General features: G+C 30.1%; 2 protein-coding genes across 6 annotated transcripts in view; one reads left to right on the top strand and one right to left on the bottom strand.

Annotated features, from left to right (window-relative positions):
* Window positions 1-4,038: 4,038 nt before the first annotated feature.
* On the bottom strand, window positions 4,039-7,402 carry LOC111623675 (methyltransferase-like protein 13). The gene is made up of 5 exons (XM_023366344.1): window positions 7,233-7,402; window positions 7,094-7,156; window positions 6,366-6,574; window positions 4,250-4,379; window positions 4,039-4,182 (listed from the first exon to the last, which is right to left on the bottom strand). Exons 1-5 carry the CDS (start codon window positions 7,245-7,247, stop codon window positions 4,039-4,041), a joined length of 561 nt encoding a protein of 186 aa, XP_023222112.1. The 5' UTR covers window positions 7,248-7,402.
* Window positions 7,403-13,692: 6,290 nt separating this feature from the next.
* Window positions 13,693-25,826, top strand: part of LOC111623655 — a 28,221-nt gene continuing 16,087 nt past the window's right edge. Inside the window, exons 1-5 of one of the 5 annotated variants that reach the window (XM_023366315.1) lie at window positions 13,694-14,039; window positions 14,428-14,566; window positions 17,895-18,187; window positions 22,219-22,527; window positions 24,218-24,523. In XM_023366315.1, the coding sequence (XP_023222083.1) occupies window positions 17,896-18,187; window positions 22,219-22,527; window positions 24,218-24,523 (907 nt within the window). In that variant the 5' untranslated portion in view covers window positions 13,694-14,039; window positions 14,428-14,566; window position 17,895. Of the gene's footprint in view, window positions 14,040-14,067; window positions 14,357-14,427; window positions 14,567-15,920; window positions 16,609-17,894; window positions 18,188-22,218; window positions 22,528-24,217; window positions 24,524-25,826 lie in introns of those variants that run through there. The other 4 variants (XM_023366316.1, XM_023366319.1, XM_023366314.1 and 1 more) reach the window with 4 other exon arrangements.

The following is a 25,826-nucleotide window of genomic DNA, read 5'->3' as shown; positions in this document are numbered from 1 at the left end:
AACAACTTTGCCAACTTTTTAAAATTTTATTATTGCTATTATGATTTCATATTTTCTTTACTATGCTTATCAGAATTTTTTCTTTTGACCTTTCATAATTATAGTATTTTATTCGTACAGACTACATTTTTATTCTAATAAGTTGGATATTATATTTCCGGTCCTTGGCATATTGAAAAAATACTACGGTCTACCAATTTGGATTATCTACGAAGTTTGACAGTTTTATCAAACTAAAATATGAATAATACGCAAAACAATAGTATTGAATATAAATGTTATAAACTTTAAATCAATTTTATGTAACATATCTTAAATATTTGTTTAATTTATTTATTTACTGTAGTAAATAGATGAAGAGAGACAATAAAAATGTATCATAACGATTTACGGATAATTACAAATTTAGATTAATTATTTTAAATATATTTAAGATGACAATTAAAGTTACATTCGTTTTTTCCGAATAATGTATAGGCTACTATTACATCAATATGACGTCATTCTTACAATTTTCTTATGTGGGAGTGTACTAATTACGTAAGTTTGACGTAAAAGTGTACGCTAATTAGACAAAATTAATAAACCTTAAGTAAACATTTCCAACTACTTTGCAGATTTTGATCTAAATGTTGAAATTTTCGATCAGACATTTTCATTAGTTCATTTCTTCTGTATTAAAATGATTTATTTAATTTCTATTATTTAAAAGTAGAATTATATCAACTTTTATAAGTAATTTTAGATTTTCATCCACACGTTGTAAAGGTCGTTGTATACGAAACAAAAAATGTTTTTGAATTTATCATTTCAGAATGTAACTCTAATTTGAGAATCTGATGGTATTCCTTTCATTCTTATTCATTGAATCTTTAATTATTGTGTATAAAGAATATTATAAAGAATATTTTCTAGAGTGACTTGACAGAATTTATGGCCGGAAATTTGTATACAGGAATACTGTATAATTTGTTCATACAAACTATTGAAAATGTATATACAAATTATTAAGCAGTTATAAAAAAATAATTGATAAAAATTCTATAAAAGAAAGTAAAAACACAAATGCATAAAAATTACTTTAAATATAAATTTTTATCTTTACCTTTTTCTCGGAGTAGACATGTCCTTCTTTTGCCTCTTAGAGGATCGGTTTGACATGACTCACCTTGAATATCACTGTTTTCTCCTGCAGATATTTAAAACATAAGCCCGTTTTCTGTGCATTGAAACTGTCATCCATACTACAGGCTTTTCAATCACTTCGCGCTATCCTCCTCTCGCACTTCTTCACTTTTACCGTAGACTTTATTGCAAACTATTCCACGCCTCTTAAATATATCCAGCAATCCGCTGTTTGCTCTGAATCCGGTATGCCTCAACTGTTGTCCAAATTTTCAGCTTTTTCTCTAAGTTTCCATCGACAAGAATATTCTTGTAGCATCCTTCACGCACATTTCATCATCAAGATACTGTATTCATAGTCAGTCTTTATTTTCTATTCTGTCTGGTTCTGTTGTTCATTGAAGGTTTCGAAAATTCTTTCTTTGTTTTTTCAAATCTGTAGAGACAGCACTGTAGAGATCGTTATATTAGGCGTAAAATGTCACTAAAAGTTTAAAGTTTATGTTGTGCAAACAAGACGTAATTCTATACAATATTAATCTTTAACTTCGTGATAAGATTATCGTTCTCCTTGAAAACTCAAAACACACAAAATTAAACTTAAATAAAGTCTAATTCTATAAATTACTTCGAATTATAGAAATACAATGTATTGAGTCTATTGGAGTTAAGTTAGGACAAAAATAAGATTCGACTTAGCGAAAATTTCAAGTTGTGGAAGTTCAACTTATTATATTATTTTTTATTTTCTGAAAACAAATTATTACATTATAAAAACTCTTTCGAGATTCCATTGCTGATCTGTTTTTTAGTTCTTTTCCTTTTAAAACTTTTTTGTCTTCTGAGTACTGAGAAGGTTGCCTCTATTAAAAGTTTGATTAGAATCACAATGAGTATGGCCAAATAGTGAGGAATGAGGTTCTACGTATTTGAATTAGATTGTATCTATGAAAATTTGTGACACTCGAATCGGATTATCTAGAGCGATAAGCTAACGCTTTTACCAACTCGTTCATTTTCTGTTTCCTTTTAAATAAAAGGAAACAGAACAGTTAAAAGAAAATTTCGCCCACCAGCAAAATTTAAACCTACTTAAATTCTTAGCTGCTGAGCTTAAAACTAATGTGGAGTATTTTATCCCTTGACCCATTTCATCCACAACTAACCTAGTCATTTAACGAAAAATTTATTATTCACGAAAATTGATAGTGTATTCATTATACAAAGATAAGTAATGTATAAAAAATAAATCTTTTTACGAAGAATTTTTGCCTCCGCGCGTTATCTATCCAATATATAAGAATTGAATTGATCTGTTTGCATTTTCTCGTAACTCGTATTATCTCCCGTTATTCTAGTATACAACTCAAATTCAAAAAAAAAAAAAACGAGAAAAATAAACAAACCGTTGAAAAAATTATGGCTAAAGATAAAATTTAAAAGTTTTGACGCAATAAGATATAATTAACTTACTGGGTAAGAAGTATTAAGTGAAAAGGTCATCATTACGAAAGACGTGTGAAAACTGTCTTCACTTCTTTCCCAATCGAATAAATGTAGTTGTTTGGATGTTTAAAATATCTACAAAAATATTATTTTAAGAATAAATAAAAAATATCTTATATTTTAGTCGATATTTATGTAGAATTGCAAACAAAATTAGTCGCATATTAATAAAGAGCTCGTCGCTTATGTGAAGCTTCGAAAGTGGGCCTAGAATTTGTGTATAGAAGAAAATGATAATTATTGTAATGTAAAAAGAAACCATCAAACGAAAAATGCATATTTTATGACCATATAAGGACATGTCTGTAGAAATTTCTAAGAAAATCGAACTACTCAGATTAAAACAATAGATGAATTTGAGTGCTTAGATCAGGGGTCGCCAAACTTTTTTAACCGTCGATCCCCAACCACTTTCCAAAGCCTCACATTGACCCCCACCGTAAAGTTTTATTACAAGTGTATGTGTATGAGCAAAAAAAAAAAAAAAAGGTTGTGACCCCTTAGCCGCATCGACCCCTGGGGGGTCGATATCGATCACTTTGGCGACCCCTGGCTTAGATCGAACATCTTCGATAGGAATCGAATTGTCAGTTGGTAGACTCATCCCACGATCTGGGTTCCGATCTCGTTAAAATTCGTAACGAGGAGGGGGACCAATTGGAGAGCGGGGGCAAGTCGACATCGACCTATCGAGATGTTCGGTCTGGGACCTAAAGGAAACTTATAAAAACCGCGCGAAAAAAGGATGTGACGTTCTTGGTCCTTAGTTCGCAGTGTTCCTCTCCAAGATTCTTGTCATCCGGACATTTCTCCTACGAGAGCTTGTTAGATATTCGGAGGACTTGTCTTCACCTTCCCGTGCCATCTAGTTCGCTAAAGTTCACCTTGTAGCTAGAAGACCTCGGTCCAAGTAGTGTTGTGCACCTCGGAGCCGACGTCTTCACGCCACCATCGCCGGAAGAAAAACTACCGTCAGAACAGTTGAACTTTTCGTGTTACGGACTTGTTTCTCGACTTTGGATAGGTGTTACGCCTTTTTAAGGATTTGTTGTAAGAGAAAGTTCTATATTTATTAAACGGTTTACGATGGAGAATCTGTCTCAGAGAGTTTTCCCACTCCCACACGACAGTGCTGATGGCTCGGTATCAAATACGACTAGACTGCTGCACATCTTGGAGGCAATTTACATCAAAGGGTCAATTAAACTTTATGTACCTAAAGACAACAACAGACTACAGCTTGTCATTTAGCCATTATTACAACAATTAAATAAAGCGAAAGTAAAATCTTATAAATATGCACACTGACTGATTTGTGATGATTGATCGCTATCACATGAAATTTTAAAATTAATTGAATAAAATTTAAAACGTAACCGAATTGTAAAATTGGCTTATATATAAAACTTATATATAATATATATACTGTATATAATCGTGCAGAGAACTAAGATCAGCAAGCATGAATAAAAACTGAAGAATAAAGTTCATATGTNCTTCATCACTAGTTTCTACTCGAATCAGCTCTCCATCCATATCTAATTCAATTAGCTGTAAAAAAAAAGTATAATAAAATATTTAATAAATTAAAAAAATTAAATGTGTAAAATAACCTTACTGATTTCATTGTTTTAGATGATTTCATTTTAGTGCAAATAACAAAAAATGTTGGAAATGCATAAGCTGAATTCGGTTCCTCGGGATCACGTTCAATTTCTGTACACTTGTGAATGCGAATCATCCAGCCCCTACAAAATCAATTCTTTTATATATTTCAAAAATAAATAAATAAAGAATTAAGTTATATTCAATAAAATAAATATGTGAATTAAGAACAATATGACAAAATAAAGAATACTTCTGGTAACAACTTTCATTCTTAATCTTTAAGTATATACATAACAAACCAATGCAATATCAAAATGGATAAAATTAATATAAAAACAAAAAATCTTTATAATCCAGCATTTAATTTTGGATAAACAGACTTTTTCAGCTCACTTAACTAGCCATCACCAGTTTGAATCACATGAAACTACAGGATTTTAGAACACGGCTGAAAATTTTTGGAATGTAGTATATATTCCAGTATATTTTTTAATGTTGTTATTAATACTGTTGTAATTTTTATTGTCACTGTTATAATCCTGTAGTTTCAATGCTAATATTTTATTATAGAACAGCTTAAATGTACTGTAATATATACTATGTTTGAATAATTTTCAACCAATGTTCTAGAATCCTGTATTAATGTGTGGTTCAAATCTGACAATGACTAGTTAAGCTAGCCAAATAAATTTGTTTATCCTAAATTAAATGCTGGATTGTAAAGACTTTGTTGTTATTTTTATTATTATATAATTTCAATAAAAATAGAATAATCTGATTAATGCAGTTGATTAGAATAGTTTTCTTTTAAAAAACATACTGATTATATCTTATTCATTTGTATTTTTATTTTGTTTTATAAGAAATATGCTATTTATGAAAAATGACCAACTTTTATCTTGTCTTAATTTATATAAATTTATTGTCATTTTTATAAATACAGTAATTACATTAAATTATATATGAAAAATATAATTTAATGTAATTACTGTATTTATTCAAATATAAGACACCATTGAGTCTAAGATGCATCTTAATTTCTATATATTCATCACAGACTTTTTAAAAATGGCAATTTGATGCAAATTTATTGTAAACTAAACTATATATTGATGTCTTCACAGAAACCTCTTCATTGTGTTAAGTTCTTCTGGATTTGACAAGCTGATTAACTTAGCTTTTAGTTTTTGTGGTAAACAAAATGAATAGTATTAGAGGGTATGATAATTATTTCATACTAAATTATATGCAAATATTCTATGTGGAAAATATTATTAAACAAAAAACACTGGAACATAGAAAATATAACTTAAATAATTTAAGTTATATAATATATAATTGAAAACAGAATTTTATATATATGTATAGGTAGTATGTATAATATAAGAATGAACTGTCCACTGTGGTTACTCAACTGAATTAATGCATCTTTTACAATGGGTAAAGTTTAAAGAACACTAACAGTAAAATGTTAGTGTTCTTTAAACTCCACCCATTGTTAGGGTGATTGGTCAAAAAATGACCCCCAAGAATTTTACATTTTTTGGACTTAGGACACCTTGAAACATTGTGAAATGCAAAAAAGTTTGAGGGTAATTTCCGTATGTATGGATGTTAATGTAGGGAGGGCACAATTTTGTTCATTCTCTTTGAAGCTTAATTAATACTACTTTTGTGCTTTTTGTCAAAAATTTCTGAAATTTTGCAGATAGGTTTATTTATTAGAGGGATTGGTGCTATTGAACTTTGGTGGTTAAAGGTCAAGGGAGTAGAGAGATAATGGGAGCCGTATGTATCTCCAGTAGGGTTGGACTTAATGAGAATTTTACTAGTTATTAGCATTTACAATTTTTTATAAAACTCATCCTCAAAATTAAGCTTTTTGCCATTTTATAATAGTTAAAAATATAAAAAGCTTTTAAAATTTTGGTCGCATATTTTATATAAGCTACCAAAATTTTAAATGTTACCAGGAAAATTGAGCAACTTGTTGCTGGTTTATTTGATCTAGTTAACAGACAATCTTTAGAAGTAGAGTTGAAAATGGAATGCCAGGGCATATGGACATTTTACTTTCAGCTGGAAAAAGTAAATTTTTATCTGATGAATTTATAAATTCAACTTACTCATTTGTGAACCAATTCAACATTTTCTTTAATATAAAATCTTGAAGAAGAGAAACACAAATGTAACGGCCACAAGGTCTCAAAACTCTCTTAATTTCAGAAAACATTGCTTCAGCTCGTCTGTTAACTTCTTCAGTGTCTTCGCTCAATAATGCATCCAAAGTTCCTTTATCCAATACAACACTAAATTCTTCATCATCAAATGTCATCTTTTCATGAAAAATTTAAAACTATAATTCATAATATGAATTAATACCAAAATATATTTTTATTTTGATTTAATATTATCAAATTTCTTTAGTCATAGTCTATTGTAATATCAAACAAACAGTCAGATTGTTTATAGAGCTGTAAGGCTAAATAATTACAGATCAATTTGGTAAGAAGCAGCCTATCGGCCATGTCATCTCTTCTTAAATATAATTAATGAATTAAATTTAAGAATATTTTAGAAAAGACCTGAACCAGAATGGGACTTGAACCTGCAACTCCTACTTACTGTGAAGATAGGTTGCCTGTCACACTATCCAGACTAATTTTATTATATTTAAGAAGAGACAGTGACCTGCCTCCTGCCAAATTATTTAGTAATTATTTAGCCTTATAGCCCAATAAAAAATCTGGCCATAATGTCACAAATGTGATATTATGGTCACAAGTTATAAATATAGTCATAAGTTAATTTATTTGAATGTGTAAAACTGGAATTTGTTAATTATGACTAATACCTGAAGCATATCCATTTTTTTGAATTCTAGACCTTTCCTGCCAGGAACGTGCTTGTCATTCATCTGTTTGATAACAATGCTACTAATGTCAATATTAACATTATTGTGAAAACCAACATCATACAGGTCCACACTTAACTGTGAATTTCCACATCCAATGTTTAATAGCTTGTCTTTTGGACGAATGTACTTATGTAAAAGACCACAAAGCTGTGGATATTCTCCATACCTAAAAAAATATATAACACATAGAAAGTTAGTAACATTATATTGGTATTTACATGACATGAGGAGAAGTCAGTAATTATGTTAAAGATAGTTATGATAATACGATATATATACACGTGTGTGTATGAGGTGTTCAAAAAGTTCTCAGAAAGTAATTATTATTTGTAAACAGAATTTTACATTTATAATTAATTGATGCAAGCATAAACTTGTTAAGACTTCAATTAAAATGGCTAATGGTATTTATACATTAAAAATACTTGGAAGAAACTAAAATATTCTCATATGTTTATCTTGTCCAAGTACCAGAAACAATCAGCCCTCTGTTATGGGCTGTCTGTAAATTATGTCTGTATTTTCTTAAAAGTTTTACTCTCTTCCCTTGTCTGTTTCCATAACCTCTCAAAACCTTTATCACTTTAAAAATGATAGATACCATAAGTAGAAACAAAAAAATCTAGAAATGAGTTGCATAACTTTCCTGGCTTTTGAGATTTTATTTAAAAAATAACTTTTATATTATTAATTGTAATGAATAAAATTTAGTGTGGCGCCATCTGTCATGATATTTTATTATAAAATCTTTTTATATTTTTAATTATCATAAAATGGCAAAAAGCTTTATTTTGAGGGTAAAGATGAGTTTTATAAGAACTAAAATTGTAAGGGCTAATAACGACTAAAATCGTCATTAAGTCCGATCCTATTTGAGATACCACACACGATTCCCCTTATCTCCCATTTCTCCACTCTTAAACACCAAAATTTAATAGCGTCAATGCCCCTTATACACAAACTACCGTGCCAAATTTCGTTTCTTCATCATTATTCCATCCTGAGGTTTTAAACAAAATAGACGCCAACACACATCCAAGGAATTTTTTACTCTTTTTTTAATTAACTCATAAGCTGCCAGAATACATTTGTATTTATTAATTTTAAGCCTGCTTATTAGTTTTTAAAATTTTTTCTTCTTGTGGCATGTCACAGATTGTCAATTTGTGATAGGACTCTGAAAATTCTTTATTTGTAGAACCTGTAATATCTTAAATAATTGCGCCGATGCTGTCTTAATTTTTAACCATGCCCAGAAGTTTCAATAACTTCATTATGCCAGGTTGTGCAAATTGGACAAGGATACAAACGAGTACGAAGTATGGAATAATCAGGTTTATGAAGTTTTTCTTCATAAATGAAATCCAAAAGAACCTCCGAATTATCGGGCTGGAAGATTGATGCCGCTATTAAAGCTGCCGACATAAATCAAGAATACTACACAGCAAAAGAAGTACGTTTTTAAAACTCTTTCCGCCCTGTGGGCACTAAGAGAGCTCTTTTAGCAAGCCCATTATGGGTTCGGCCAGGCCCACAATGGGGCGGCCGGGTGGTGAGGGATGGGACCCGACATATCCGAACGGACCATCCCCCGAAAAATTCCTGGGGATCTTTCGATCCGTCCGAATTCTATCACGGGTCCCCCAGAGCGGTAGGCTTGACCGCTCGGCCATCCGCCCGACGGCTAAAACTATATAATGAAGTCGTTTTAATAGAAAAATTTAAAAAAATATTAAAATTTCTGTAATTATTCGTTTTACTTCTCCGACTGTTATGTATACATAACAATGAAAGTGTTGGAATCGTGTCAAATTTGACCTTTCGAGTTTTTGCAAATCTGCCCGTTTTGTGATCCCCTGAACCAAACACGTTAATTGTACTTTCTATTTGTAAAATTTCTTCAACCTTAACACGAAATAAGAAAAAAGTGAACTTTGAGAAATTTGTGGGATTTCCCGGGTTAAAATGCAAATATGTCTTGCAAATGTTTATTATAATAAATACGAATAATGTTTTTAGTTTCTCGAATCTAGCAACTAGACATGGAAGGTCCAGTTCTGCTGCTGGAACTGGAACTGTTGGAACTAATCCGAGTGCGGAACCGTTAAGCTAGACGGAATCAATATGTAATGTCGGAATTGCTTAGTCTGTTGGACTAGGCGGTCCCTGGTCGGTTTTATATAGGATATAAAAAGTTGGTCTCATTATTCTTTGTTTTTTTTAGTCGGTCTGTTCCAAATTATTCTTGTTTAACTCGTAATCCGAGGAAAATATAGACTATCACGAATCCTGGACACTTCGTTCTTCACCCGATTTGATCTCCTCGACACTTTGCGATAAACATAGCAATTGTAAATTAAAATAATCAAACCATTTTACTGTTTTGACGGGCAATGGCGGACATATCTGCTGATTATTAATAAAACAAATATTTCCGAACTATATTAAAAATATAAGCTTTTAAAATATTCTAAACGAATTTGATTATTTCTAAAAACCCGTGAAACATTTTCATTTAGTTCAAGTTCAAAGACAGATGAATAACGTCTTAGTACCGAATGTCCACACCGAGTATCGAGACGGGGTGGAACTGTTCCTTTTACTTGTTAGTTCCGAATCGGAACTACCCATCTCCAGGTTGCCACAATGAAATTTCAAAACGTACTGAAACTCCTTCAAAATGTACTTATTTCTATGGTTGGTTACTTTTGATATTAATTGATATACCATCATACTCAATTTTGTACCTATTTCAAATTCATATTCATGAATACTTTGTTAAATATGAATGCTTTAAAATTAATATTCCATAAAAAGATTTTATGAAAATAATTTCTATGGTTTTTTGTTAAATACAACATTAAAAGTTGATTTTTTAAAAATATTATAGTGATGGATAAAAAAATTATAAATTAAATATCTGTGGACAGATTCAAATTAAAAAAAGTTATTTCTTTTACCAAGATTACTAAAATTGAAGTTCATAATTAAGAATTAAATTATAGTGGAAGAAAATATTATAAAAGTATTTACATTATTTATACTTGTACAATTTCAAAGTTATTTTGTATTATAATTCGACTCTGACTTAACAGATATTTTGATATTATTGATGACAAAAGTTTAAATTCATTGATTTCCTTACCTGCCCATTATTTTTGTTTGACAGAGTTGAATTGTTTGGACCACGTGGCGTGAAAAATTTTGTCAAGGTCCTCGTGTACAGTGCCGGCCCGAGGCAAGTTTTAGGATGGAGCGAGATCCTATTGTGGTGCCCCCTTGGTTGTCCCTAATTTATACCCTTGAATTTTCTTTACCAGTGAGGGGCCCCCTAGGACTTAGCGCCTGGAGCGGCTGCTCCGTTCGCCCTATGGTAGGGCCGGCTCTGCTCGTGTAGTCGACTGAAACGTGTGACATGTGTGAAAGAGGACCACTGAGTCATAACATTTGTACATACAACTAGCTGTATGTTCCAAATTAATTATAAAATTATGATTATCCGTATGTTGTTGATATCGACCGACATACACCATGTGTATTTTGTGATTGGGTAAATCAAATTAGCAAGCAGTGAGACTAGTGGAACTTTATTAAACTAATTTTTTCGTTAAGGCATGAAATATGATTTTGTACCACAAATGGTACTGAATTATTATAATGTACTAAAAATCTAAGTGTACTCTTATCTCCCATTTCTCCACTCTTAAACACCAAAATTTAATAGCGTCAATGCCCCTTATACACAAACTACCGTGCCAAATTTCGTTTCTTCATCATTATTCCATCCTGAGGTTTTAAACAAAATAGACGCCAACACACATCCAAGGAATTTTTTACTCTTTTTTTAATTAACTCATAAGCTGCCAGAATACATTTGTATTTATTAATTTTAAGCCTGCTTATTAGTTTTTAAAATTTTTTCTTCTTGTGGCATGTCACAGATTGTCAATTTGTGATAGGACTCTGAAAATTCTTTATTTGTAGAACCTGTAATATCTTAAATAATTGCGCCGATGCTGTCTTAATTTTTAACCATGCCCAGAAGTTTCAATAACTTCATTATGCCAGGTTGTGCAAATTGGACAAGGATACAAACGAGTACGAAGTATGGAATAATCAGGTTTATGAAGTTTTTCTTCATAAATGAAATCCAAAAGAACCTCCGAATTATCGGGCTGGAAGATTGATGCCGCTATTAAAGCTGCCGACATAAATCAAGAATACTACACAGCAAAAGAAGTACGTTTTTAAAACTCTTTCCGCCCTGTGGGCACTAAGAGAGCTCTTTTAGCAAGCCCATTATGGGTTCGGCCAGGCCCACAATGGGGCGGCCGGGTGGTGAGGGATGGGACCCGACATATCCGAACGGACCATCCCCCGAAAAATTCCTGGGGATCTTTCGATCCGTCCGAATTCTATCACGGGTCCCCCAGAGCGGTAGGCTTGACCGCTCGGCCATCCGCCCGACGGCTAAAACTATATAATGAAGTCGTTTTAATAGAAAAATTTAAAAAAATATTAAAATTTCTGTAATTATTCGTTTTACTTCTCCGACTGTTATGTATACATAACAATGAAAGTGTTGGAATCGTGTCAAATTTGACCTTTCGAGTTTTTGCAAATCTGCCCGTTTTGTGATCCCCTGAACCAAACACGTTAATTGTACTTTCTATTTGTAAAATTTCTTCAACCTTAACACGAAATAAGAAAAAAGTGAACTTTGAGAAATTTGTGGGATTTCCCGGGTTAAAATGCAAATATGTCTTGCAAATGTTTATTATAATAAATACGAATAATGTTTTTAGTTTCTCGAATCTAGCAACTAGACATGGAAGGTCCAGTTCTGCTGCTGGAACTGGAACTGTTGGAACTAATCCGAGTGCGGAACCGTTAAGCTAGACGGAATCAATATGTAATGTCGGAATTGCTTAGTCTGTTGGACTAGGCGGTCCCTGGTCGGTTTTATATAGGATATAAAAAGTTGGTCTCATTATTCTTTGTTTTTTTTAGTCGGTCTGTTCCAAATTATTCTTGTTTAACTCGTAATCCGAGGAAAATATAGACTATCACGAATCCTGGACACTTCGTTCTTCACCCGATTTGATCTCCTCGACACTTTGCGATAAACATAACAATTGTAAATTAAAATAATCAAACCATTTTACTGTTTTGACGGGCAATGGCGGACATATCTGCTGATTATTAATAAAACAAATATTTCCGAACTATATTAAAAATATAAGCTTTTAAAATATTCTAAACGAATTTGATTATTTCTAAAAACCCGTGAAACATTTTCATTTAGTTCAAGTTCAAAGACAGATGAATAACGTCTTAGTACCGAATGTCCACACCGAGTATCGAGACGGGGTGGAACTGTTCCTTTTACTTGTTAGTTCCGAATCGGAACTACCCATCTCCAGGTTGCCACAATGAAATTTCAAAACGTACTGAAACTCCTTCAAAATGTACTTATTTCTATGGTTGGTTACTTTTGATATTAATTGATATACCATCATACTCAATTTTGTACCTATTTCAAATTCATATTCATGAATACTTTGTTAAATATGAATGCTTTAAAATTAATATTCCATAAAAAGATTTTATGAAAATAATTTCTATGGTTTTTTGTTAAATACAACATTAAAAGTTGATTTTTTAAAAATATTATAGTGATGGATAAAAAAATTATAAATTAAATATCTGTGGACAGATTCAAATTAAAAAAAGTTATTTCTTTTACCAAGATTACTAAAATTGAAGTTCATAATTAAGAATTAAATTATAGTGGAAGAAAATATTATAAAAGTATTTACATTATTTATACTTGTACAATTTCAAAGTTATTTTGTATTATAATTCGACTCTGACTTAACAGATATTTTGATATTATTGATGACAAAAGTTTAAATTCATTGATTTCCTTACCTGCCCATTATTTTTGTTTGACAGAGTTGAATTGTTTGGACCACGTGGCGTGAAAAATTTTGTCAAGGTCCTCGTGTACAGTGCCGGCCCGAGGCAAGTTTTAGGATGGAGCGAGATCCTATTGTGGTGCCCCCTTGGTTGTCCCTAATTTATACCCTTGAATTTTCTTTACCAGTGAGGGGCCCCCTAGGACTTAGCGCCTGGAGCGGCTGCTCCGTTCGCCCTATGGTAGGGCCGGCTCTGCTCGTGTAGTCGACTGAAACGTGTGACATGTGTGAAAGAGGACCACTGAGTCATAACATTTGTACATACAACTAGCTGTATGTTCCAAATTAATTATAAAATTATGATTATCCGTATGTTGTTGATATCGACCGACATACACCATGTGTATTTTGTGATTGGGTAAATCAAATTAGCAAGCAGTGAGACTAGTGGAACTTTATTAAACTAATTTTTTCGTTAAGGCATGAAATATGATTTTGTACCACAAATGGTACTGAATTATTATAATGTACTAAAAATCTAAGTGTACTTTTAATGTACTCGAAAAGGCAAAATGTACCCGAAAAGTACAAATGTACTAGGAATGGCAACGCTGCCCACCTCTACTGGCAACACTATTAGTCGAGAAGTAAACAACATGATGTAACAAACTGTAAAAATATGTTCAAAAGTAGTTATATAAATAAAGATAAAAAAAATATATTGGCTATTTAATATTCGCAGCATAATATGAAAGTTTATTTATTTAACTTTTTAAACTCATTGACACGAATTCGAACTTATATTCGATTTGATTGTTAAATTTTATTTTTAAAAGTAATAAAGTACTGTACACCGTGTCTGAAGGAAAGCGCTTTGGCACTCGTTAATAATAATCACTTGCAAAATCTGACCTTTTCAAATCGAAACCAAAACTAAAACTTGAGTAGGCATTCAGCTATAACAGGTAAGATCACTCGCTCCATTTAAACAATGTAAAAATGTCCATTGGATACTTACAAGTTAGTTAAATTTAGTATTATGAATTCAATTTTTATATCATATAATCATTCCCACTGATATAAAAATGAATGTGTCAAAGAAAGAAGTATTTAAACACGTGCAAGGCTGAACACGTGTTATAATCGTAAAGGATGGAAACAATTCTTTTAAATCTTAATTGTTGACTTACAATTAAAGTGAATCTGTGACAGAAAATTTAAATGACAAAAAACTAATATATAGTTTTTATGTCATTTAAATGTGTGGCATTAAATAACTTTGGTTATTTAACTTTTGATGCTATTATTCTGATTTATTAATACAGTATTTAATAAGTGTATTTTGAATTGCAGGCAGAGCTGTGGAGTTGATAGACTGAGTTCCCACTCCAACTCAGAATTTTTAGAAAGTTCCATTCCTGTATCTAAATCTTCATTGCTACAAAGCGAGTTATCAGGCTGAATTTTAAACATTTTTTAAATGAATTATCAGGCATTCCTACTGAATTTACTGAAAGTATTTATCATCTTTTCACAGAGTTTTTCATTATCACCACCATCTTCAGCCACATGTTGACATACAAAATATTTTCCGTTGGTGGTTATAGTAAAGTATTCAAAAATGTTAAATTTAATCTGAGTCTTCTTAGTCATTTTGTATGGGTTTTTCAATGATAAAAGTTTAAAATTAATGTATTTAATTTATGAAAATAAAATTAATGGTAATTAGTGATATGCAAAGAAAGATTATAAAGTAGGAGAATTATCATAAAATAAGATCTTGCATTATAGGAGTTTCCTGTATTGCAAGATAAGAAGTTAACACTCTTATTAGGAGCTTAATATAAGGTATGTAATAAAAATACAGAAGTTGGAATTGGAGTTGATTCATTTTTATTGACTCTGACTCCACAGTGTCAATAAAAATATGCAAGAGTAAAATATTATTTGGATAATCTGAGCTGTCGAGAGCTTTTTATGGGACATGGTGATAGTGTGTGCCTCTTTAGCCATTACTATTATTTTTTGAACAAATGAAACACTTAGAATGTCTCTTTATTTTTAAAAAGCAGATCTTAACAATTTTATTTTATTTTTGTTATAAATAATTAATTAATTTATAGGGAAAAGACTACTGTTAGGCCAGGAACACACATGCGTAAAATTCGGCGTAAAATCTAGCATAAAACAGAAAACGTAAAAATTTTTCTGAAATTTTGGCTGAAACAAAACTGAAAATAGAGTAGAGCATGTCTCTACTTTTTACGCTGAAAAATTTTTACGCCAAAATTTCTCCAATAAAGAGAAGTCTTTCCTGTGACGTCGAAGTAGACACGTGGTTTTTATTCTAACAATGGCGGCAATGAGGGTTAACCCTACAATTGTGATGGTCTCGAAAAAACGAAAAATAAATGAAATAGAGGAGTTTATTGAATCCGTTCGACCAAATCAGTGTCATGTATAAAGACACTGTATTTAAACAACGTTTATGGATGGCTACAGGTGTTAAATTTCAAATAACAGGTAAGTCTAGTAGAATCGATATATAGGCCTAGTATTTATATCACACGTTCTTTATTTGAATTTGGAATACGAGTCTATTAATTTAAATTTTCTATATTATAGCAGAGGAAGTGTAGAAAAAATGGAAGGTACAAAGGGATAGATAGCCTATATGAGAGGAAAAAATTAATAAAATTAGTACTGTTGGTGGCAGTGGTGTTTTCTATTCGGCCAGAATTTTTACGTATGTGTGTTCTGGCATAAAAGCGTAAAACAGAAACTGAACTGAAAGCTGATTTCTGATTCAGTTTTCTGCCACACAATTTTACGCATGTGTGTTCCTGGCCTTACTAATCAACAATACCTTTCAAATTTTTCCAGCATCCATTCAACATTACAAAATTAAAAGTGCAAACATTTTCAGCCTCATTTAGTGGCCAGCTTCAGGTGTTTTCACTGAAGATTTGCATTGTCAAGTGGACCTTTATAAATGCTCTGGAATTTTTATTCAAATTCATTATTGGTTTTGAACTCGCATTGGAATTTTAAAATTTTAACCCTTCTGGAATTTTTATTTAAAATTCTTTTGTTTACATCATCAACTTCAAATGTTATTTGTATAATCCATATTTTTAAGTAATGAATTAATGTCTGTATATGTAGTCTGTGTTTGGAAGAGTCCACTAGAAGCTGTAAGTTTTTTTAGGGTCTAAGGAAAAATCTCCAGCTCCCATTGCAATGGCCCTGTGGGTAATACTATAATTGACTTATGGCTATACAAGAATTATTATACCGTACAAAATTTTATATTTTTTCATGATAAAATCACAAGGATTTATATTCGATTCAAACCTGAATTTTCCTAAAATTTTTATTGTCTTTCTTCATAATTACCAACATTAAGAAGTAAAATTTTAGGAAGGGTAAAAGGGTAAAATTCAATGCCAGCTCATTGGTAACTTGGAACTGAGGTGAAACAGATTTTTGCTGTCCCTGCATCCAGAATGGTTGCAATAGGAAGCACTTCTAATGGTAGGATTTTTGTGTGAACAATTTATAAACAACTTAATATATTTACTGTATTTGGCTTATTATTTTTATTTATTTTTTTCCTTTTAAACATTTTTTACCTCTCATTTTGCCAGCCTTTTCACTTTGCTGCTTGAGATAGTTGTCTTATCACCTTGCGCATTTAGTCAGCTAGTAAAACTGTGTGTATAAATAAATAATGTATAAATTGATTAGAGATGGGCAGTAGTTAACTACTCTCAACATAGTTAATTGATAGTTACAATTACTGTCCCAATTTAATAATTAAATTACTAGTTTACCACTTGTTTGGTTTCAGCTACTCTAATAATTCTTTTTAATTTACTATAATTTTGCCTTATTGTAATCTGTTGTCTTAAGCAGAGTGAACACATCTTGAGTTTTTATTCAAATTCATTGTGATTAGTTATGAAGATTAGTTCAATTTCTTTTGTCATTTTTGAGCAACTGTTGCAATAGAAATTTTTATAATGCTGGTTGATAAAAGTAAAATTAAAATGAGCAATTATTTATTGTGATATGGTCACAATGCTGGGCTGAAATTTTTAATAATATTTTTAAAATTTATTTAATTTAAAATATATGTTCTCCACCTCAAATTAGTAGTGTTTTATCCTGTATATCATATTTTTCCTTTAACAATAGAATCATACTGGTCATTTATCTAACACCTTTCGGGGGAAATATTTGAATTAAATAATATGACTTCCAGTTTGCATCAGAAGTTCACGTATAGTTAATTGGGGCCTCCTGCCCCAAAGGTTTCCATATCTGGTCTCATCTTTCATCTACCTAACTCCATTCTTGAGATTAAGGACAGACAGACAGATAACAGTGGTAATTTATAGGTCTACAATTTTTTCAGATTGCAGCTCAGCAAAAACAATTATTCAGGTATGTGTATCAGTATTTACCATGCACATGTATAAGAAAATATAGTATATGGCTTGTTATATATTTTTATTTTGTACTTGCACTGAGTTATTTCTTATTAATCTACCCCTTAAATTAAAAATGGTTGGAAAGAATTTTCATGTAAAATTGAAAATTTAGTAAAAAATTAATGTTAGTTCAGTGGTCAACCAGTGGCTGAAACCATTGAACATCAGTAGTTGGTCATAGATTTGTGCCTCACCAATGAGCTGGCCATGTGGAGTTTTTTAGATTTTCTTCATGTCTTTAAAACCTAAATAAGGGCCAGTTTCCCATAGTCTTTCTGGGATGGACTTTCTCTCATATTAAATTTTAAAAGTGTTAATTTTTTTCAGAATGTCAAGTACAAGACAACTAGCTGAGCTGAAGTTAATTGAACTGATTGATCAAGAACTAAATGACTGTAATTGTGTATCTATGGAATATATTTTGCAAAAACTGAAATCAGAATCTGCTGCTACAGAAAAGAAGTGTTTAGAACATTTTCAGTGTGAAAAATGTGTGGAAGCAGCTCTTCAAAAATTTCCAGATTGTTTTTACATCAGTAAAAGCAACAATATTCTTAAAACTAACTCTATAAACCTTCCAAATAACTATTATGATAGATATGACAATTGTTTTAATATAGGCAAGTATAATATGAAATTAAAATAAATACATTGTGGAGCTCTCAACCTGTAATTTTTCAAAAAAACTAATATCACAGCCAAAAAAAGCTGACAGCCAAAATTTTAATTGAAATGTGATGGTTTCGTCAAATTTGATAGCATTTTATAGTGCAAGGCTTACAGAAATGATAATCCAAACAAAAACAGTTGAGTGCAGAAACTGGATAATAATAATAAATAAATGAAAAAATATTTAAAGCTAAACAAACATTTTTGATAACTAGCTATCATGATCACATTAAATATGTTCAAAAAAGAACACCATGAAGAGTAATCATATAATTGGTTGATGTTATGCATAGTATTTATTTCTGGACTTCAATAAGAGATCTTCATGCTAGAGGGATGGTATTGCTAATCTTTGAAATTTATGGCCTTATTTTTCTTGTATACTCTAAATATCTCTATCTTTTCCAGGTGTATGAAAGATGATTGCATTCTAGTTGTGTGTAGTAGTTGTGGTCTAAGCCCACACAGATGGACAGATGGATTTTTTTTTTTGTTTCTCTAATAGTCAAGTTTTTTGGAGATCTTAATAATAATAATAATAATAATTTTTTCCAAAGTTTATTATTATTAAAAAAAAGTATAAATTGAAACAATGCTTTTCTTCTTTCTCATCTGTCTAAGGATGGGTTAAGTCTCTCATGGATTGCTCTTTATGCTTTTGTTCATATTTAGTAGAATTCAGAAAAGGTTGTTCAATGCTTTTAAAGATTAATAATCAGAAACATTGATGAAAGAATTGGACAAATTTCAAATATATCAGACACATGGACATCACCCCTTGAAAAGTTAATCGTCTACACAAAAAGTGGACAGTTGAGAGCTCTATATTGATATTGAAAATTAAACAAGTACTGTTGTTTATTCAGATGTAATTTTATTTAATTATCAGTAATTATTTATAATGCTAAATTTATTACTGTGTAAGCAGTTTTTACTTAGATTAACTAATACTGTTTATAAGCTTAATTTAAAATTATATCACAAAATTGATGATAATTTACACTAATAGTAGTTATAATACAGAAATTAAAGTGATTTTAATATTGATATAAAATTTTAGTCTGAAAATTTTAATTTTGAAATGTTAAACTGAAACAAATAGCATCTATTTTATATTTAAATAATCAATTTGATACTGCTTTATATATTGTATAAAAAATATCATTATAGTATGTCTTAACATTTTAAATATATATATCTTTGGGGATTATAATGAACTATCAATTTCAATTTAAATTTCTAACAAAAATTTCAGATCACAGAACTATTTTCTAGTTTATTGCCATAAACTAAACTAGAAATTCCATAAACTTAAAACATTCTGAAGATTGAATGGCTGAGATAGTTAAGATATCATCCTACCACTCTGAGGACCTAGAATCAAATCTGAGCAAGCAATGTTGGGAATATTTTAAGGATGGTTTGTACTTAAAGGTGACCAGATTTTAACATTGGTGAAGTGGGCCAAAATTGACAGGGGGAGTGGTTGTCTTGTGGAAAAAAATTGTTCTAGAGCAGAAAAATTCTATTATCAAAAAATGCAAAAATTGTATTGTATTATATTTTTTAATATTTTAACGTATGTAAAATTCACAAATATAATAAATATATATACTATTGTAAATCTTTAAAAACCATTTATTCTTTAGCATATTTCTAAGTTGAGTGAATTTTTTTTAGTAGAGTGCTGCTGTTGTTTAAAATGTCATGAAATTTTTCACAAGAATTTGTTAAATTATATTTCACACATAAATAATATGGCTTTCCAAGTCTCAATATTTAATTGTGATTTATCAGATATCCCATGCTTTATTTATAATAGAAAAATGCATTCAGTCACATCATTAGTTCCTTTTAAGGACAGCATGTATTCCACAATTTTTAATGCTTGGAATATAGTTTGTTTCAAAATGGTGAAATATTTCTAACCATTTGTTCTCTGTTGAGATTTTTGCTACCTATAACAAACTATATTTTAACAATTATTTTAATCCTTCTGTATTTCTTACTAAATAATAATAATAATAATACAGTAGATCATCGTTTATCTGAATCAATTGGAGACTGGGGTTGTTCGGATAACTTATTTTTCGGATAACCGATTATATACGAAAAAATATGTTAACCTATCCCGTGTTGAAATTTTTCTCCGTTGCGTGTTACTTCGCGTTGAATTTTCATCGATGTTAAGCTTAACGTAAACTTTTTAAAATAATAATAGTGGATATTGTATCATTAAAAATTATTTCTTTATTTTTACAAACAAAATAAATATATTGAAAAATATAAAAACAAAAAAATTATACTTCAGAAGCTAATCTAGTATCAAAAACGTTCAATTCAGTACAACACACAGTCCTTGGAAAAACACCACACAAAAGTGCCAGTGCTGCCAGCTAAAACACACACATCAACAAAAAAATATTGGAGTAGCCCAAGATATAGCCAAAGATCACAGCGCCACAGCACTAGCGAAAATTTAAATTTGCCGACTGGAATTCTTTCGGATAACTGACTTTCGGATAAACGATGCCCTACTGTAATACTAACTTGTTTTACTTTTCCTCTGAATTTGCCTTGAGTGTGTCACTTTATTATTGTAATTTTTTTATTATATAATACTGTCATAACCAAAATGAACCCCAGCCCCACCACTAGCAATAGAATGATGCAAACTGATGTGCTTACTCTTGCTAGTCACTAGCTTTCTAAGACAGCAACAGACGAGAGCTCTGCACCATGTAATATGCAATGAACAAAATGTTTGTTCGTTTGGACAGCCTGTGAACACGCGCTGCTCCATTGCTGCAGCTGTGCACCCCAAACTATTTTCTGTTGGTCTTTGCCACAAACACAAAGGGTTTTGTTGGCACAGCATTCTTTATTTCCGATGCTCGCACATCCCTTGATACTGATAAGTGTGATATAAAATTATCTTTATGAATCTTAAACATAAGACAAGTTTATGACACATAATTGACAAAAACTTAATCTTTCCAAATCTCAGGACTTTTCTAAAATGCCACAGGATGATGGACACATTGTTAAAAATTGGGGCTGTCCTGCCAAAAGCAGGACATCTGGTCACCTTGTCTATGCTGTATATGTCTCCTCATCACCTGGCTATCCTCATTGTGGACCTGGCCAAACTAGAATTGGTATGATTAAAAATAATTCTTTCTGCCCTGTAGGCACTAAGAGGGAGAAAAATGAAAATAGAACATTCCAGTTATTGCATGATGATGACAATGAGTTTCAAACAAGTTATAAGTTTAGTAGATAAGTGATTTTATTGTTTATGAATTATCATAAAATGCACATTATTCTAATTATTAAACAATGTTTAATAAGGAAAAACTCTCAATATAGCAGGAAAACTTCTGATTCTCAGCAACTATTTAAATCATGTCTTAAAATCATGTTAAAATTACAAATTATAAATAATATACAAGTACTAAAAATACAAACCAATTACATTGAATTATCATTTATTTTATCTTATTTAAGTCATATTCATTTTAATATAATGTTTCATTAGATTTTTGCTTCATTGAGATATTTTGTATATTGATAAAAATTTTATTTTAGATTTTAAATTTATTTATTTAACTATTTCAATTATAAATATTAATCAACAACTCAAAATTGGATATAATTAATAAACAAGGCAAATGAAACCAAATTTCAGCACAAAATTGTAAGACAGCAAATGATTGAAAATGTTTGCTGTCTTACAGTTTCGTGCTGGAATTTGGTTTCATTCTCCTTGTTTATAAACATTAAATATTATTAGATGCAAACATCTCTTATGTCCCACAAGGTTGGACAAAGAAATTAAGTAATTATTGTTAAATTTTTATATGTTTTAATGATTTTTTTAACTATTGTTTTTATGCTATTGATTTATTTTTATAAATTTAATGTTTAATTTTTTAAACAGTTTGACTATAAGGAAAATAATTGTTGTTTAATATCATTCTAGGCTCAGCTGTTAAGGAAGTTTTAACAGTTTTAGAAGGTTTACTAGCAAAATTGCAACTGTATGAATTTTTAATTGAAGTTGTGGGTCCACAGAAAGAATATTATCTGGATTATATTGAAAACGAATTTTTCAAGAAATATGATAATTTCAGAAATATTTTTAAATGTCAACATTTTCTAATAGAAGCAATAAAAGAATTTCATGATATTTTTCTAATTAAATTTTATGATAAAATTCAAAAGTATTCTGTCTATTCAAAATATACTATAGAATACAGTGAAGGAGGATTATGGAAAGTATTTAATTCAGGTAATTATTGAATAATATATTTTAAATATATTTTTAAAAATAGGTAAGCTATCTTGGTCTGATCAAAAAGATATCCATATTGATTTTATTGCTATACAATATTGAAACTTTTTTAAATGTTACTTCACATTTTCCTATATGTTTGTATCACATACTAATACTAATTCTTCATGCATGGTCATTGCATTACATACAACATTGCTTGTTGATATTGAATTTTTCTAGATTCAAGAGTATAAACAACATATTTGAGTTTTGAAAAAACATTTGGGTAAAACAAGTAGTGAAAATATATCATATGATAAAATTTGTTTATAGGGAAATTTTATGAGCCATTCTTATGAATAATTTTGCTACTTGAAAGAAGGATGAAGATGAAGGGGATAAACAATAATCTAAAATATGGTAGAATCTACTTACTTTAATTACATTGGGACATACCTATGCTGTTAACAATAACAAGTGATCAGTGGTATCACTACATTGGTGCCATCCCATGGATCTTTTTATAACAGGCATAGAGAATCCTTAATAATGTTTTTTATACATAATAGTGTTATGCATAAATTGTAATTTTTGTATATTACTGAATGTAAAGGTGGGTAATATAAACAGCTAGCAAAATATAATATAATATGCATAGCCTACACATATTATAAATATTATTTATTTTTATTTTTGTAATTATATTTGTAGGAGGTAAAATATTTTTGTATTTTTTATTGTAATTTGGTAATAATTATAGCTCTGACTGAATGCAATAGAAGGTTCAAAAAGTAAATTTGCATGATATTTTAGCATTGTAGTATCTTGATATTTGTAAGCTGAATGGTAGGTTGTCAGTTTACTATTCTGGAAGGTATGAGAATGAATTGACATACAGGTCAAAAAACCCTAGAAATTTTTTGGGGTAGTCCATCCTGGATAATCTATCCCACAATACCCAGCCACCCTATTATAGACATAGCTGAACCCACAATGGGCTTAATTAAAAGATCTTTTTAGTGCCAATAAAAAAAAAGTTAAGCTGGGCTTACAAAAAATATTTTTGTTGTTATAACTTTATACAGGGATATTTTTATTTAAAAAAAAGTAAATTTTCTGCTGAAACATACAAAAATTTTATAGTNGTATGCATCCCTTGCACTACTGTTAGTGCAAGGGATGCAGACTTCACTAGTATCTGGATAACCTAAAGTTATCAGTTGCAGTAGTGTCACTAGACACTACTGCAACTGATAACTTTAAGCTAAATAAGTAATTAAAACTAAAATTAGTGGAAATTCTAGTTTTATTCAATCTGATATTCAGAGGAATGTTAAAGTTATACATTTCATAATTGTTTTAAGATTTATTAATTAATAGTAATTCAGTGTTGTTTGTATGCTGGGTATTGCAATACCATCTTTAATAATATTTATCAAGTGCACATTTTATTCCCACAGGCTATGCTGTAACTGTTTCCATTATGTTTATATAGCTAGTGTTTTGCAACAATGTAACACAGCTTAGATTTCAATGTATCGTGTGTATTGCATTCCTGCAACACACAGCTTGGATGAATTGCTGGGTATGTTGCATATTTGCAATACATGACTCTTAATATGTTAAATAAATATAAATAGAGTAACTTCACATCACAGTAATTCCTAATTATTTGAACTGAAGTATTTTGTATTTCATTTTTCAGATTGTTTGTTACAAATTATATGTTCAACATTTCTACAGTTGACAGCCGAGATACAAACAATTATAATTTTAAAAGAACATTCCTTTAAAGAGCCATTTCATTTTCCAGTTCTATATAATGCAGGAAAGACAGTATCACAGCCATTTTGTGATTATTTTACCAATATAAATACATTAAAAACATTTATTTCACTTTTGCCAGATTTATTTTATATTAGCAGAAGAAATAGAGTTTTCCTAAATGAAAAAGTATCTAATCCAAAAACATATTGGTATAATAGTAATAGGAGTAGAATTGGATTATTTGGTAAGAAAATTTAATGATTACGAAATTTACATTTATGATTAATATTTTGTTATACCATAATTTCCTGCTTATAACTCTCTCTTGATTAAACACTTAAAAAGTTTTTTATGAAACCATGTCCTTTTTGTATTGTTGACTTATTAAACACTGACTTTATAGTGTATTTTGAAGACACATGGCAAATTTTCATCATTTATCTTTATTTAGATATCCAAACTAAATAAAGATAAATGATAAAAATTTGCCATGTGTCATCAAAATACAGTGTTTAACAAGTCAACTTAAAAAGTTGCCAAAATGGAAATGAAACTTTCAAATAACCTGTCTTATCATACCCACACTTGTAAAGTAAGCATTGAAAATAAGACACTTACTTATATGCAGTTTAGAAAGTATCAACCCAATTTTTTATTTACATTAGCAGTTCATTGTACTATACATCTAATTATAAAATAAGTGAAATGGAATAAACAGAATTTTTGGGATAGAATTGCCTAAACTACATTAAAAGTCAAAAATACAAAAAGACAGCTGAGTGACAAAATTTTTTTATCATTTGTTTAATTTCTGTTTTATTTATAAAATAACACAATAATAATAATTGCAAAAATAAACTTTAAAATTTTTTGTTAATTTTTTTATGTCATTAATATCCAAAGACACAGATTTGAGAGTTATTGCCTCTTTCTTTGCTGTAAACAACCAAAATATGATAAAATCATGTTAACTTCTAAATAGTTCTCTGAGAATTATTATGTAGAGAGAGGGATTATCAGCTTTTAAGATAAAAGTTTAAGTAGGAGTGTTTAATAATTTAAAGCACGAATATAAAAATTAAAGCAAGTATAGAAAATGAACAAGAAAGAACTAAATTGAAGCATGTGTATGTATATGTATGCTTGTTGATTTTTGGAAAAGTTACAATGACAGATGAATATATTTCTAAGTGCTTAAAGAAATGTTTAAAGCAGGAGTCCCCGAAGTGGTCAATATTTATTAACCCAAAGGGATAAGGCATTTTTGGGATTGATTGAAAATGGATCATTAAAAATTATTAGTCTAATGGGTTATGTATATATAATAGGTTCAAGATGATGTAAATTTGTATACTGTAATTAGATCTTTTCTATGAAAATTGTGTGTGGACAAATACTTGCCAGCTATATTATTAACTGTATTAGCTAGAAAAAGATGGAGAGTTGATAAGAAGTCAGGGAATCCTTGAAGGGGCCAGCAGAAAAAAATGTTTGAGGATCCTGCATCTAAAAGTATATTTGAAAACTTTATTTTTCAAATTTACTTT

The sequence above is a fragment of the Centruroides sculpturatus genome, unplaced genomic scaffold (genome assembly GCF_000671375.1).
Source record: "Centruroides sculpturatus isolate CEXI.00-Female unplaced genomic scaffold, Cexi_2.0 scaffold176, whole genome shotgun sequence".
Lineage (NCBI taxonomy): Eukaryota > Metazoa > Arthropoda > Arachnida > Scorpiones > Buthidae > Centruroides > Centruroides sculpturatus.
Note: the sequence above shows the minus strand (reverse complement) of the source record. Positions and strands in the feature narration are given on the sequence as shown.